The following is a 14,892-nucleotide window of genomic DNA, read 5'->3' as shown; positions in this document are numbered from 1 at the left end:
TGGGATAAAAATGTAACAATAAGTTAGGCGTAAGTTGAGAGACAGTACTTACTATGTACAGTATATAACCTTATACTTGGCCCCACTCCTTTTTCCCTCTACACCAAATATATTCACCAAAAATAGCCGATCTACAACAAACTCACAAACGCTGTGAGCTTGTAGATCTGCTATCTTCGCCTAATGTTTCGCCTATTACGACATACGACATGGTGGAAGAAGTACTCAGATATTTTACTTAAGTAAAAGTAGCAATACCACAATATGCAAATACTCTGTTACAAGTAAAAGGCCTGTGTTCAAAATAAAAGTGCAAAAGTATTGGCATCAAAATATACTTAAAGTACCAAAAGTAAAAGTACTAAAATGTTTGAAATAGCAGATCTACAAGCTCACAACACGTCGTGATGTGGCGCGTTGTGAGCTTGTAGATCGGCTATTTTCAAATAGCCTCAGTATAAAATAGGCCTGAAGTAGTTAATGCATGTTTTATAATATAATAATGTATATCTGCAAAGTAACTAGTAACTAAAGTTATCAAATAATTGCAGTGGAGTAAAAGTAAAATACCTTCCTCAGAGATGTAGTGGAGTAAAAGTAAAAAGTATTGAAAATTGGAAATACTCCAGTAAAGTAAAAGTACCTTAAAATTGTACTTAGGTAGAGTTACTTCAGTAAATGTACTTAGTTACTTTACAGCATTGGTTACGGCTGTGCTCATAAAGGGCAGCGAAGAGAGGCAGGAACTTGTCAGGGTAGAGTGGAGGGGTGACGCGCGGGGTTACCGCGTGATGTCTGGATCGAGTCGCCGACGCCTACGTGGGAACACGTAACCGACAGCATGAGTCAGCAATCAAAGTTGGCTCACTCTGACGGTCTAGACCTTCAGGATGTCATCATCTCGGCAACGCACCGAAAAGTTTGCCAAGTTCAATGCGGACAGAGGGAATGCGTCGATGGGCAGACGGACAGGTGCGCGTCCTCAAGGAATTCACTCTCTCCTTTAGCCCATTAAGACCGCGAACGCGTCTGTGTCATTTTAAAGATTTCTTTGGGCAATTCAAAAATAGCAGATCTGCAAGCTCGTAGCGCGGCACTTTTTTAAATCGTGAAAATGTGAGCACATATTTGAATATGTTATATGTATTTTTAAAGCGAACATTTTTAATTCAAAATCTTTGCTTCTGGGGGGTCCCTGGAACAAAATATTTTGAGATGGGGGTCCACGGCCAAAATACATATCATTTTGGGAGGTCCTTGACATGAAAAAAGTTTGAGAACCACTGATACAGTATATATAGCAACATAAGTTTTTCAAAAAAAACTGTTCTGGATTTAGAAGACTTTGTAGAATCCCCCAAAGCAAAGATTTTTGTTAAAATGTTCACTTTAAAAATATATATACATTCAAAGATTTGCACACATTTTCACGACTTTTCAAAAAATAGCAGATCTACAAGCTCATAGCGCAGCTCTCTCTCTCTCTCTCTCTCTCTCTCTCTCTCTCTCTCTCTCTCTCTCTCTCTCTCTCTCTCTCTCTCTCTCTCTCTCTCCTCTCTCTCTCTCTCTCTCTCTCTCTCTCTCTCTCTCTCTCTCTCTCTCTCTCTCTCCTCTCTCTCTCTCTCCTCTCTCTCTCTCTCTCTCTCTCTTCTCTCTCTCTCTCTCATCTCTCTCTCTCTCTCTCTCTAGAGCTTACAAACTAGTCTTTAGATCCCTGCTCCTGCTGGCTTTATTATATGAATAGAGAGAGAACAGAGATGTCTGCGGTTACCCAAGAGAAGGTGCTTGTCTCCTCATTAAACGGGCATCTCTCTATTAGTGGAGGGAGATACTGGAGGGGAGAGCAGGGATTGGACGAGGGGCACAAGGGGACAGAAGACAGCTCTATATCCTGAGATACTGCCACTCTGTGGGTCCCATCTCTCTCTTTTCCCACTCTTATTCCCCCGGCTGCTAAGCAAAGGAGACGTCGCATGGCTGAGTTCTCTACCCCGAGCTATAATAACCCATTCAATCCGGGAACACATCTGTGTGTCATTTTAAGATTTCTTTGGCTATTAAAAAATAGCAGATCTACAAGCTCAGCTTGTAGATCTGCTATTCTTTGAAAAATCTTGAAAATATTTGCAAATCTTTGAATATATCTATTTTTAAAGCGAACATTTGTGACTCAAATCATTGCTTCTGAGGGGTACCCTGGAACAAAATATTTTGAGAGGGGGGGTCCGTGGCCAAAATACATATAATTTTGGGAGGTCCTTGACATGAAAAAGTTTGAGAACCACTCATATTATAGCAACATACGTTTTTTTTCTTCAGAAAACTGTTAGGATTTAGAAGACATTTGTAGAATCCCCCAGAAGCAAAGATTTGAGTTACAAATGTTCGCTTTGAAAAATATATATTCAAAGATTTGCACAAAATGGTCAAGATTTTTCAAAAATAACAGATCTACAAGCTCGTAGCGCGGCACCGAGTGCCGCGCTACGAGCTTGCAGATCTGCTATTTTTGAATAGCCAAAGAGATCTAAAAATGACACGAATGCGTTCCCCAGTCTTAATGGGATAAGACTGGGGAGGGACGGAATCACACAGAGGCGGACAGACAGACCGACGGACGGACGGACTGACGGAGGACTGCCAAAGACGGGGGGAGAGGAAGAGAGAAGGTGAGGGAGATGTGAAGGAGTCGTGGAGCAGGGGAAACCGATAGAGGAGTGAGGATCTATGATAAATGTACGGTAAGCACAATGAGCACTTTATTGATCCCCAGGGATCGATAGAGCGTTCCTACATTGCGGCGCGCAATCTGGGAGGGGGAGAGGTGACGACAGCACGTAGCGCTCAATGCCAGTCCGAATTGACCAGAACATTTAGTTCTTCTGACAGGCGCCAGGGGGCGCTATTTACTCATAATGATTACATTTACGCATATAGGATGAAATAAAAAAGTGGTTAAAGACAATTTAACTGTTGTCTTTAACTGTTGTCTTTAGCTGCTTTTCTTAATTACAGTGGTGTAAAGTTACACCACTGTACTTAAGTACAATTTTGAGGTACTTTTACTTTACTGGAGTATTTCCAATTTTCAGTACTTTTACTTCTACTCCACTACATCTCAGAGGCAAATATTGTACTTTATACTCCACTACAATTATTTGACAACTTTAGTTATTACTTTGAAGGTTTTAATTATTATTACAAAACACACATTAACCACTTCAGCTCTGTATATATTTCGGCCATTTGAAAATAGCCGATCTACAAGCTCACAATGCGTGAGCTTGTAGATCTGCTATTTTTTTATAAAGATTTTTATATATTTTATACATTTGAAAACTTGTGAAGTGGGACATTCTGCATAATGAGTACTTTCTACTTTTGGTACTTTAAGTACATTTTGATGGCAATACTTTTGTACTTTTACTCAAGTAAATTTTGAATACCGGACTTTTACTTGTAATGGAGTATTTCTACATTGCAGTATTGATAGTAAAAAAATTGAGTACTTTTTCCACCACTGCTTAACTCATTGAGTGCCATTGACGTGTTTCAAAATTATTATTTTTTGGGAAAAAAATGTTCAGAACCCAAGATATCATCATTTGAAGATTTGCTGCTCCATTCAATTCTTGTTTAACTTATTACTGAAAAAGGCTGTATCTCGGCTCCTGATCACTTTATTTTTTACTATGTATTTTTCAATGTTATTATGTTATTTTCAAAAGGCAAGACAATTAATGTCAACAAGGTCCAATGACCTCGTTGACATTTGTGAAACCACACAGTGCAACCCTCAGTGATTAGCGCCCATCAGGGGATCGATTATACTGGAGATAAATATTCTGTGACTACTTGAAAAAGGTATAAGAAAATTGAAAAATGGCAAAGTTCGCAATTATTTGTTTTTATTTCATTGGCACTATAAGAAAAATGTATAAATGATTTGTTGGTGAGAGGGGCCTTCAAGACAAAACATCCTAGGTCAGGGGTCTTCAACGTTTTCAGGCCAAGGACCCCCTAGCTGACAGAGAGATGAAGCAGGGACCCCCTCTATATTGTATAAAATTGTGTTTCAGATAAACCTTTGCTGCTCTTTTTTCCCTCTACATATATAACTCTTTGCCAAAAATAGCCGATCTACAAGCTCACCACGCCTCGCAGCGCGAGGCGTGGTGAGCTTGTAGATCGGCTATTTTTGGCTAAAGTTCTCCTCAGAAAAGGGATACTAGGGTTCAAGTGGTTAATGTAAAAGAAAATAATCATATCACACAAAGATTTTGGGGGACCCCCTGTAGTAACTCTGAGGACCCCCTAGGGGTCCCGGACCCCCTGTTGAAGACCTCTGTCCTAGGTAGTTGTGATGGCTGTGCTGTGTGAAGCACTTCGATGCACAACTTTGAGTGGCAGGTGGTGGAGACGAGGTGTGCTGGTGTGGAGGAACAAACAGAACACAGGAAGAGAGAGAGAGAGCTATGTGACGGGAGAACGACATGCAGACAAGTCATCAGAGTCTGACTGTAACCTGACAGGTAGACAGATGTTTTACTGTGAACGTACTGTAACTGTATTGGCTCTCATTAACCCATTAAGACCGGGGAAGAATCTGTGTCATTTTTAGATTTCTTTGGCTATTCAAAAATAGCAGATCTACAAGCTCATAGCATAGATCTGCTATTTTTGAAAAATTGTGAAAATTATGTGCACATTTTTGAATATATATATATATATACATTTTGAACTCAAATCTTTGCTTCTGGAGGGTCCCTGGAACAAAATATTTTCAGATGGGGGTCCGCGGCCAAATACATATAATTGTGGGGGTCCTTGACATGAAAAAGTTTGAGAATCACTGACGCAACGTAATTTTTTTCAAAAAAGAAACTGTTAGGATTTAGAAGACATTTGTAGAATCCCCCAGAAGCAAAGATTTTACTTAAAAATGTTCGCTTTAAAAATACATACATATTCAAAGATTTGCACAAATTTTCACGATAAAAAAAAAATAGCAGATCTATTTTGAATAGCGCAAATTAAATCTAAAAAAATGACACAGATGCCGGTTCCCGGTCTTAATGGGTTACAGTAACAATCGACTTGTTACAAAGCTGGACAGATGAGATTTGTTTCATGTACAGGCATTAATCAATGTTTTGGATTTTTGAACGTCATTCACTGTGACTGCTTGTCTGCATAATATGACCAGCAAATCGCTGCTGTCACACTTCATGAAATACAACAGACTTGAGGGAGGGTTTTTGAGACAAATTGACCCGCTTTAAAGATGTTAAAAGAGAATAACGAGCTTTTACAAATTCTAAGAAAAGCTCACCTACAACATGTATTTTCAAAGTACAATTTGTTTTATCTGTATACACTATATAAACCTGTATACCTTTATGCACATTTCCTAATCCTTTTATGTTTATTCTTTATGGCCCCAAATTATGTCTTAAATGCAAATAGTTGCTTTATTGTTTGTTTTTGTTTACCTACAAACACAATTTAGGGGTGTAACAGAGCACAAACATTTCATCTCGGTTTGAATTTCAGTTTTGAACCATGGTTTTTTTCCCCCCTTTTTTTTCTTTAAAGAACTGAACCTTTCCATTACACATTCCTCTCAAAGGGGGTTCAAAAAACAGTACCACTCTAATCACAGTAAGTGAATTTATAACCGCAGCAAGAGATGGAACCGTTTGTCAACCATAAGAACTTATAAAAAACAAAATCACATAGCACACATTCTGTAAATAATATTCAACTTGCTGTTTAGATGAGGTGTAGCCAATGCCAACCTGCTGGTCCTCAGCAGACATGAATGTCTCACATTTACACCCACAGCAGGCGATGCCACAGTAAGTGTCACAGCACCTTCACCTTAAGTCCCTCTGCAAGATGTGTGTGCATGATAAATAAGTCATAAATAAGGTGAGTTTGCAGAACTTGGCTTAACATGTTCCACTCAGGGGGGACGTGCTGGGCAGTCCCTGCAGCTTTCGGTAGCTACGGATGTCCATCCATCCATCAGTCATGAGTTCTCCAGCAGAGGCAGAGCACAGATGCCTTGCTTGGACACGTCAGCTGTGATATTCACATTTGCCAGGTGGCAAAAACATGTGACGTGCATAACCGATCGCTACTGAACACTGCTGGCACGCTGCTTTCATCTTATGCACTCGTCTTTCTATACTGTTGTATTTCACAGAAGAAACTGAAGTGTTCCCAAATGGAGACCTTAATGCTAATGAGGGTCTTTAAGTTCTTGCCTTTCGGCGCACAACATGACAGGCTTTGTAGTGTCCTGTGTGTGTACGTACAGTGTGCTGTTTGTGCATGGTCCGCTCATTTACATGCGAGCCTCAAGGCTACACTGTTGGCGCGCCTGCCTTGTTATCAAGTGATTTAGAGGTAACCAAAACAAGCACTTTCTCTTCCCTATAACCCTCCTGGGGAAGACAAACTATGTGTACTATGGAGTGCCTGTTTAATATGTCCGTGAGGGAACTTGAAATTGAAGTTCTGCATGCAAAACAATACAATATTTATATATATATATTTTTTTTCCCACCATCGTTTGTTATGTGGCCGTACTGAACCCAACGCCCTGTACCGAAACGGTGCGGTACGGATATGTGAACCTTTACACCCCAACAATTGCATCTGCATAGGCTGTTATGTTTGAGAGCGCATTACTGTATGTATGACACGCAAGCATGTGTGTAGGTCTGTGCTTTACTTATGCATAAGGCATGAGACCGTACAATGGGCCTAGAAGAAAACGAATAGCCCCGGGGCCAATCATTATTTCCCCAAGATTTTCAATCTTTTAGCAAGTAGTTCTAACAGTTGCGCATGGTCAATGGCAGATGATAAGCAACCACCTACAAGAGGAACTCCTACGTCAGTCCAATTATTTAGCACAATGCTGCAACAAGGCCTGTAATGATCGACGAGGGCCTCTTGGAACTTGAACCTTTATGACATAGCTCTTCACTTTCCACATTTACAGTATGACTCCATTTCTCCATTGTCTCAGTCTCTCTCTCTCTCATCTTCTCGCTCTCTCTCTTCTATTCTCTTCTTGCCTCTCAGGGACTGAGGTGAGCTTACCCCCCATTAAAATTAGACCAACACGGTGCCACACACACACACACACACACACACACACACACACACACACACACACACACACACACACACACACACACACACACACACACACACACACACACACACACACACACACACACACACACACACACACAAATATATTCACAGATTCACATACACTACACGATCAAACGGACACACATCAAACACAAAAATACAGTGTGACTGGCTCCCATAAACATCTACTTAGAAATGTATGCCCATGCGTGCACGTGCACCCACACCCACAGTCACAAGTGATTAAAGTCTCCCTAATTGCAGTCTAGAAGCGGCACTTTGGGAAGCCACAATGTGTTTTGCTGTTGTTGCTGAACAAGCAGCCACTGCCCAGTGCTGTTTGATTTGCTCTTTCTGCTCGCCTGTAAAACATTATGAAACAAAACAGACGCTTTTAAGGCAGCTTGGGCGAAACAATGCAATTACCGTTTGATACAGCTCCGTGTCAAGGAACAAAACAAGCGCCACCTTATCTCGACGGGAAAGCTTTAGAGGGACTACAAACTACGCAGACAGTTTGCCTTACAACTTTCCACTTCTCAGAAAACAAAAAACAAAGGCAAATTTCAAAAACAAAGCCAAACTCCAAGTGCACTGGAAAGTCATTTCAGCATGCAGCCATGATGAGGGGAAAAGTGCCACACAGGCAGAAATACTAAACTTTTAACCTCTAATATAATGAATATTATGTTTCCTCTTCTTGTTATGATAATGTGCTGGCAATGGCCGGAGCTTTGACTATAATGAGGGCTAACACTGAAGCACAAACACACAAACACACATTCACAACAACAACGCATTTACTGTACACACGAAAATACACGCAAAGGCCATTAATTACTGCACAAAATACTTTGTCCAATGAGCCTGACTTATGCACCCTGGAGAAGAGCAAGGGTCCAGATGGCAGCTGTTCAGAGGAGCAGAATTGTTGAGTTGCTATTCACAATGCCAAGGCGGTTCAGAAAGCCCCACCGAAACCCAGATAGTCTTATGGTCCTTAGAGTGAAGCTACAATGGGTGGTGAGGGATGGAAATGGCTTTGGAAATTGCAATGCGAATGCCACAGGAGGTGGGATCACAGACAGGGTGAAGCGACCAGACAGGTTTCGAGCTCTCATTGTCTGGGCCTGTCGCAGGTTTTGAGCTCTCATTGTCTGGGCCTGTCGCTGCAACTTACTGTATATCATCCACTTACTGATTGTCCACCTCATGTTTGATGTGGTCGTTCAAATAGAGAAGGCATGTGTCAGTGGAGTGGGATGTTCTGAAGCCAGATTGGAATTCGTATTTTTTTTCAGCAAGATACTTTTCAACCTGTTCATAAGCTATTTTTTCCATAACTTTCGAGAAGGAATTAAGAATAGAAATAGGGCGGTAGTCCCAGTTTGATGGAGAGGTTTACTATGTGGCTGATGATTGGAGCAATGGAGGCGGCTGAGTCTCTGAGAAATTTGGGGGGCATATTGTTATGGCCAGTGGCCTTGTTTTGTTGAAGGTGGCAAATCTCCCAGCTCATCTAATGGCTCATATAGAGAGAAAGAGAGAGACAGGAATAAATAGAGAGGGAAAGAGACGGTAAGAGGTCGAGACAGGTGATTGCGAGGCATACACTCTAAATCGCTTTGAGTGGTCAGAAAAACTAGAAAAGTATTACCTAAATGCATTTCCTAGCAACAGCAGACAGTTGAAACCGTGTAGAGGACAGCAGGATTAGGTGTGGTTTCAGAGGTGAGAGTGACACCGTCTTTAAGCACGGTCACATTTTGATTCAGACGACTGAAACCATTTTCTGGAGCTTTATATAAGTACTTCCCATTTCCATGGGAACATAATGAAACAAAACTTCTAAAGCTTAACTTTCATTTATTTATGATCTATGGTTATTGAAGATACAGCATAAGCCATAATACGTATAGGCAATATATACATATTATTATAAATTATTGTTGTTATTATTATTATTATTATTATTATTATTAAATAGAATAATATAATATGACTAACTTTAACTTTTTCTTTTTCTCCGTGTCAAAGAACATTTAAAGTAGTTTAAAGTGACATACAACACTGTTGTTACTTTCTAAAACATCCCTTTCCAAAATATCCTACTCTGAACTCAATTCTGGTTCGTTCTAACGGACCATAGACAGACCAGAGGTGTTGATAGTGTATTTCATTGATTTGATTTTGTAAAATAGTGAAATTGATAAACAACTGCTTTTATATCAAATTTTAAGGACCTATCTTGTACAGTTTCAAATGTTACGTAGAGGAAGTTGTGATAGATGTGCCACAGCCGAGAGCAGATACATGTACAAGTATGAAGGTGAATGTCGTCAGTCGAGTGGAAACTTTGTATGTCCAAAACCTGTTCCTTTTTTATTATTATTTTAAAAAGTAAAATAGTGAAAATAGCAGATCTAAAAGCTCGCGTCACATTGCGACGTGTCGTGAGCTTGTAGATGTGCTATTTTCACTACTTTTATGTGACACTGTATGATGAAGTAGGGCATTAATTTAGAAAAATAACATAAAAAGTTGAAATATGGAGATACAAGATTTCTGCCCGACAGCAGCGATGTATGTTGTGCACAGACAGTATTCACGGCTAGATTGATATCTTCACAGAGCACAGTGCTTTATGGTAGGCTAAATGCTATGCTAAATAATCAGGCTAAATGCTATAGCATCTTGGTGTTACCACAGAGTGTAGAATCTCCCCTCCTGAAAGAAGTCAGCGTGTGCTCTGCGTAGTGAAGGAAAATTGTTGGTAATTGCTCATATTCATTCAACAGTTTTAGTATATCTTATTATATTATAAACAAATGACTATATTCTAGGGGATTGTCCACAAGGATGAAGCTGATTATGTTGTCAGTGGGTTAGCCTCACCACTAAAGGACGAGGAGGAAATCAACTATTTAGAAGGGATGACGGTGGCATGATGAGTGTGAGTACTGCGAAGGTGTTTTGAGTGACTATGTAGAAGGGATGGCGGTGGAAATATTGAGGGATGATGACAGGTTTGCGTGCTGTGCTGGTGTGTGACGTCAGCCCCGAGATTGATCAGTGAGAGAGAAAGACAAACAGAGACACATGAAAGACAAAGGGAGAGGGATGGAGAGACGGCAAGACACCGTGCGAGAGAGAGTCTATTTCACCCATGCAATAACCAGAAGAGTGAGAGAGTATTAGTTTTAGTTTTACAAAGTATAGAAGGTTTAAGTGACTAAGGATGGCAGAAAGCAGTCATAGAGAGAAAAATCTAGAGATTCAACCGAGAGACACAAATCGATGGACAGAACGACAGACGGAATATATAAGGTGAGGATAGGATGCAGAGAGGATTGTGGGAAGGGAGAGAACGAGACAAATGAGAGAGAGAATGAGAATGGCAGAGTTGGGAGGGAGTGAAACAGAGAAGGGAAGATAGAGATGATAATTGAAAGTGCGGGTGACCCTCTCTCCACAGGGTGAGGAGAATTGTGTAAATGAGACAGCCTCGTTTCACAACACACACACACACACACACACACACACACACACACACACACACACACACACACACACACACACACACACACACACACACACACACACACACACACACACACACACACACACACACACACACACACACACACACGCACACGCCCGCATTCACTCCCCCTCTATCTCTCTATAACTTACACACACAATCCCTGTGTCTCTATAACGCACGTGCACGCACAGTCGCACACACACACACACACACGTGACACGCACGCACGCGTACACACGCGCACACACACACACACATCAACCAGAGATGAAAGAGGTTGAAAGAGAGAATCAATACAATATAAGCAGACATCTGAAGAGGTCAGTCTGCTCCCACGAGGATCACCCATAATTGGTCCCAACAAAAAGCCATTCGAGAGCAAAAATAACACACACACACACACACACACACCCACACACACACACACACACACCCACACACACACACAAAGAAAACAGCAATTAATAAATGAAAACTGGAATAGAAATGCCAGTAAATGAATGAACAAAAGGCAGACAAGGCTTTGAACAAGCCTCCATTATACCAGAGCTGTTGCTACACTCTGTTGGCCAGGAGCTCCATATGTGTATCAGTGCATTACATGTCGCAGAGAGCAAATATCATACTGTATCTGCATTCTTTTGAAAAAAAGTTACATTTTCTATTCATTTCTGAAACATTTCAGGGTTTTTTTCTTTCTTGAAATAATAAATTTATAAAAATGGGTCTGCTACCCAGAAACGGGTCCCGACCCACTGTTTGCGAACCAGTACTTTAGGCCACAGCATTTGGTGCATGTATGGAGGTTGTTAGTGTTAATGTACTCATTGATAAACGGTTCAAATGGTGTATTACTGCTCTCCTCCCCACACGTAGGAACTTGCTCTACAACTGCTTCACTGCTGTGTGTATGCATGTGAAGCTGCGCTCACACCACAGGAGTTTTAAAAGCATAACTGATTTTGCAAAATCAGGTTGTACCACACACATAATCTCAAACATGCACACACTAGAAGATTTTTAAATAAATATATATGATACTATTGAGATTATTTCCCCAGTATAACAATGAACCACTACACATTTCCGTGGCAGCAACATGTTCCAGACACGACGCGGTAGCTGCAAATGATCGCGCCCACTCTACGCTTGTGATCCGTCCAAGACTTGTGTTTCTCAGCTACTGAGGTTGAGCGTGACCGCCTCAGATATACATCGAACATGTTTGATAATTGTCGGGGTGGCCCATTGCATCTGTGAGCAGATCAGGAGGTTAAAGATTGGATCTGTGAACCCCTCACACTACAGGATCGTAATCTGCTCCGACCGGCCTCCCGGGATTGCTGGGAGACCCAAATCTCTTTGATTATCCTGTAGTGTGAACCCAGCTTAATGTGTGTGTATTCACATGTATTTGTGCGTGTATGGGGGGGTAAGGTGTGCAAGTGTTGTGAACGTATGTCTGTGTGTCTGCATATTTGGGTCTGGGTCTTTCTGTTTTTGTCTGCTTATAGTGTGTGTGTGTGTGTGTGTGTGTGTGTGTGTGTGTGTGTGTGTGTGTGTGTGTGTGTGTGTGTGTGTGTGTGTGTGTGTGTGTGTGTGTGTGTGTGTGTGTGTGTGTGTGTCACGTTAGTTAAGTCATCATCTGCCAAAATGTATAAGCACTCTCGTCTTTCAACTGTTCAAACTGTGCAATTCAGATGTTACAGCTAATACTGTTGTTGTTGTTGATGAGGACAGTAGAGAAGTGACCATTTTGTACATTCGACCACAGTCTGGAAGAGGCATTCCTTACCAAGGTGCTAAAGTACCAACGTCTTAAGGATGCTATTATACAGCTTGGTTACAAATGTAAACTGCTTATGTTCATATTTGTAAGACTCTGTAATGTCAATACATTTCTTGCGAGAGGCCTGCAGATTGCAGGAATGCCCAAGCCAAGAGCTAAGTCTTTGGCTAAATTCTGTTCAGTGTCTGTGATAATTGGCAGTCGCCACATATGGAGGAGAGGATGCTTCCTGTATATGTGATGATCTGTATCCTGAAACACTTATTGTTGAGGCTCCCAAGTTTGTTCATCTACTATTGTTTGTGTTAAAGACTTTCTAATGTGAAAGCAAATAAAGATGTCAAGTGTGTGTGTGTGTGTGTGTGTGTGTGTGTGTGTGTGTGTGTGTGTGTGTGTGTGTGTGTGTGTGTGTGTGTGTGTGTGTGTGTGTGTGTGTGTGTGTGTGTGTGTGTGTCACGTTAGTTAAGTCATCATCTGCCAAAATGTATAAGCACTCTCGTCTTTCAACTGTTCAAACTGTGCAATTCAGATGTTACAGCTAATACTGTTGTTGTTGTTGATGAGGACAGTAGAGAAGTGACCATTTTGTACATTCGACCACAGTCTGGAAGAGGCATTCCTTACCAAGGTGCTAAAGTACCAACGTCTTAAGGATGCTATTATACAGCTTGGTTACAAATGTAAACTGCTTATGTTCATATTTGTAAGACTCTGTAATGTCAATACATTTCTTGCGAGAGGCCTGCAGATTGCAGGAATGCCCAAGCCAAGAGCTAAGTCTTTGGCTAAATTCTGTTCAGTGTCTGTGATAATTGGCAGTCGCCACATATGGAGGAGAGGATGCTTCCTGTATATGTGATGATCTGTATCCTGAAACACTTATTGTTGAGGCTCCCAAGTTTGTTCATCTACTATTGTTTGTGTTAAAGACTTTCTAATGTGAAAGCAAATAAAGATGTCAAGTGTGTGTGTGTGTGTGTGTGTGTGTGTGTGTGTGTGTGTGTGTGTGTGTGTGTGTGTGTGTGTGTGTGTGTGTGTGTGTGTGTCACCTATTGTAATTGAAGAGGCGGGAGCCCCAGTGGGTGTGCAGTCCTCTGGTTCCTGGGTGGAAGAAACAGTTGTCCGTCCCATCCAATTGATTGAGGCCGTCAGCAGTGTTACTGGAGGCGTGGCTGTGGACCACATCCAATAGAACGGTGATCCCCAGGGAGTGGGCTGTGTCAATCAACCTCTTCAGGTCTTCAGGGGTACCAAAGCGACTGGAAAGAGAGAAGAGAAAAGAATAGAACCTTACTTCATTTAAGTAAACCGAGAAGAAGAATCAGATCTTTGAACAAACAAATGCATCATATTACATAAAAAAAAGCAAAGCAGTTAAAATGAATAAAGCACAAAATGGTGCAGAACATTTTGTGAAAAAAATAATGTTAGGGTACAGTAAAATTTTGTCTAAACCAAGAAACCTCTGTTCCCACTGGTATCAACCTCAAGGCTTTTTGTGAGCGCTTTTTCTCTATTCTTTGGCTCAATTGCTAGTTATTCATTCTTACCTTGAGAACCTGCAATTCACATCCTTGTCTGCCCGAATGGACTAAGCCTGCTATACCTGAGAGGAAGTACATTTCCGGAGGCGAAGTGGCGTTGTTGTTCCCCTGCCTGTATGCGTTTGGTATTTTGGGACTCGCTGTCTGCCCGTGTGGGAGGAGGGGTGCAGTAGAGGGGGGGTGTTGTTCAGCAGTACACTGCACATTTTCGGTCAATGACGACCACTATTAGCACCGTCTGACGGCTGCCTGCCTGGACCAGGTATAGCAAGTTGTGGGCTACATCCATTGCCATTTTCGCCACACTTTACTTGGTGGAGATGCACCTGCACCCAGATAAATGTCTCCAAAATCACACAAACCCGCTTTTTATGTTCCTGCTTGTCTGATTCACTCACATTCATATCTCTCATGTTGGAAAGCATTTATAGCAAGTTTTTTTTAAGTGCTGTTCATCATGACATGCAGAGAAGGTTAAGGCTTACTAAATGGTCTACTGCAACTAGAGTATCGATTATTTTATTAACCATTATTCTATATTATCAATTACTCTTTTGATTGATTGATTGGTTGATTGATTGATTAATTGATTGATTGAATACTTTATTAGTCAAAGATGTAAACAGCACGGAAGTACAGTATCACTTGGGCTAAAAGGATAATAAAGGATTGATTAATTGAATTATCTTGAAGCACATTTTATATCAACAAATATATTAGTCTGATTAACCATTCAAGCCCAATTTAATACTTTGTCATACAATGGTATTACGCAGCAATTGTGAAAATATTCAATCTACAAGCTCACAATGTGTCACAATGCAATGTTTCTGAAAATCTTTCAA

General features: G+C 41.0%; 1 protein-coding gene across 1 annotated transcript in view; it reads right to left on the bottom strand.

Moving 5' to 3' along the window:
- The window catches only part of gbe1a (glucan (1,4-alpha-), branching enzyme 1a), a 183,382-nt gene that overhangs the window by 68,862 nt on the left and 99,628 nt on the right, over positions 1–14,892 (bottom strand). The window contains exon 7 of the mRNA XM_080436613.1: positions 13,553–13,762. Coding sequence (XP_080292739.1) covers positions 13,553–13,762 — 210 coding nt within the window. The remainder of the gene's footprint in view (positions 1–13,552; positions 13,763–14,892) is intronic.

This window comes from Gymnoscopelus braueri (assembly GCF_963280865.1).
Source record: "Gymnoscopelus braueri genome assembly, chromosome: 8".
Classification (NCBI taxonomy): domain Eukaryota; kingdom Metazoa; phylum Chordata; class Actinopteri; order Myctophiformes; family Myctophidae; genus Gymnoscopelus; species Gymnoscopelus braueri.
This window is presented reverse-complemented; position numbering and strand designations above follow the sequence as displayed.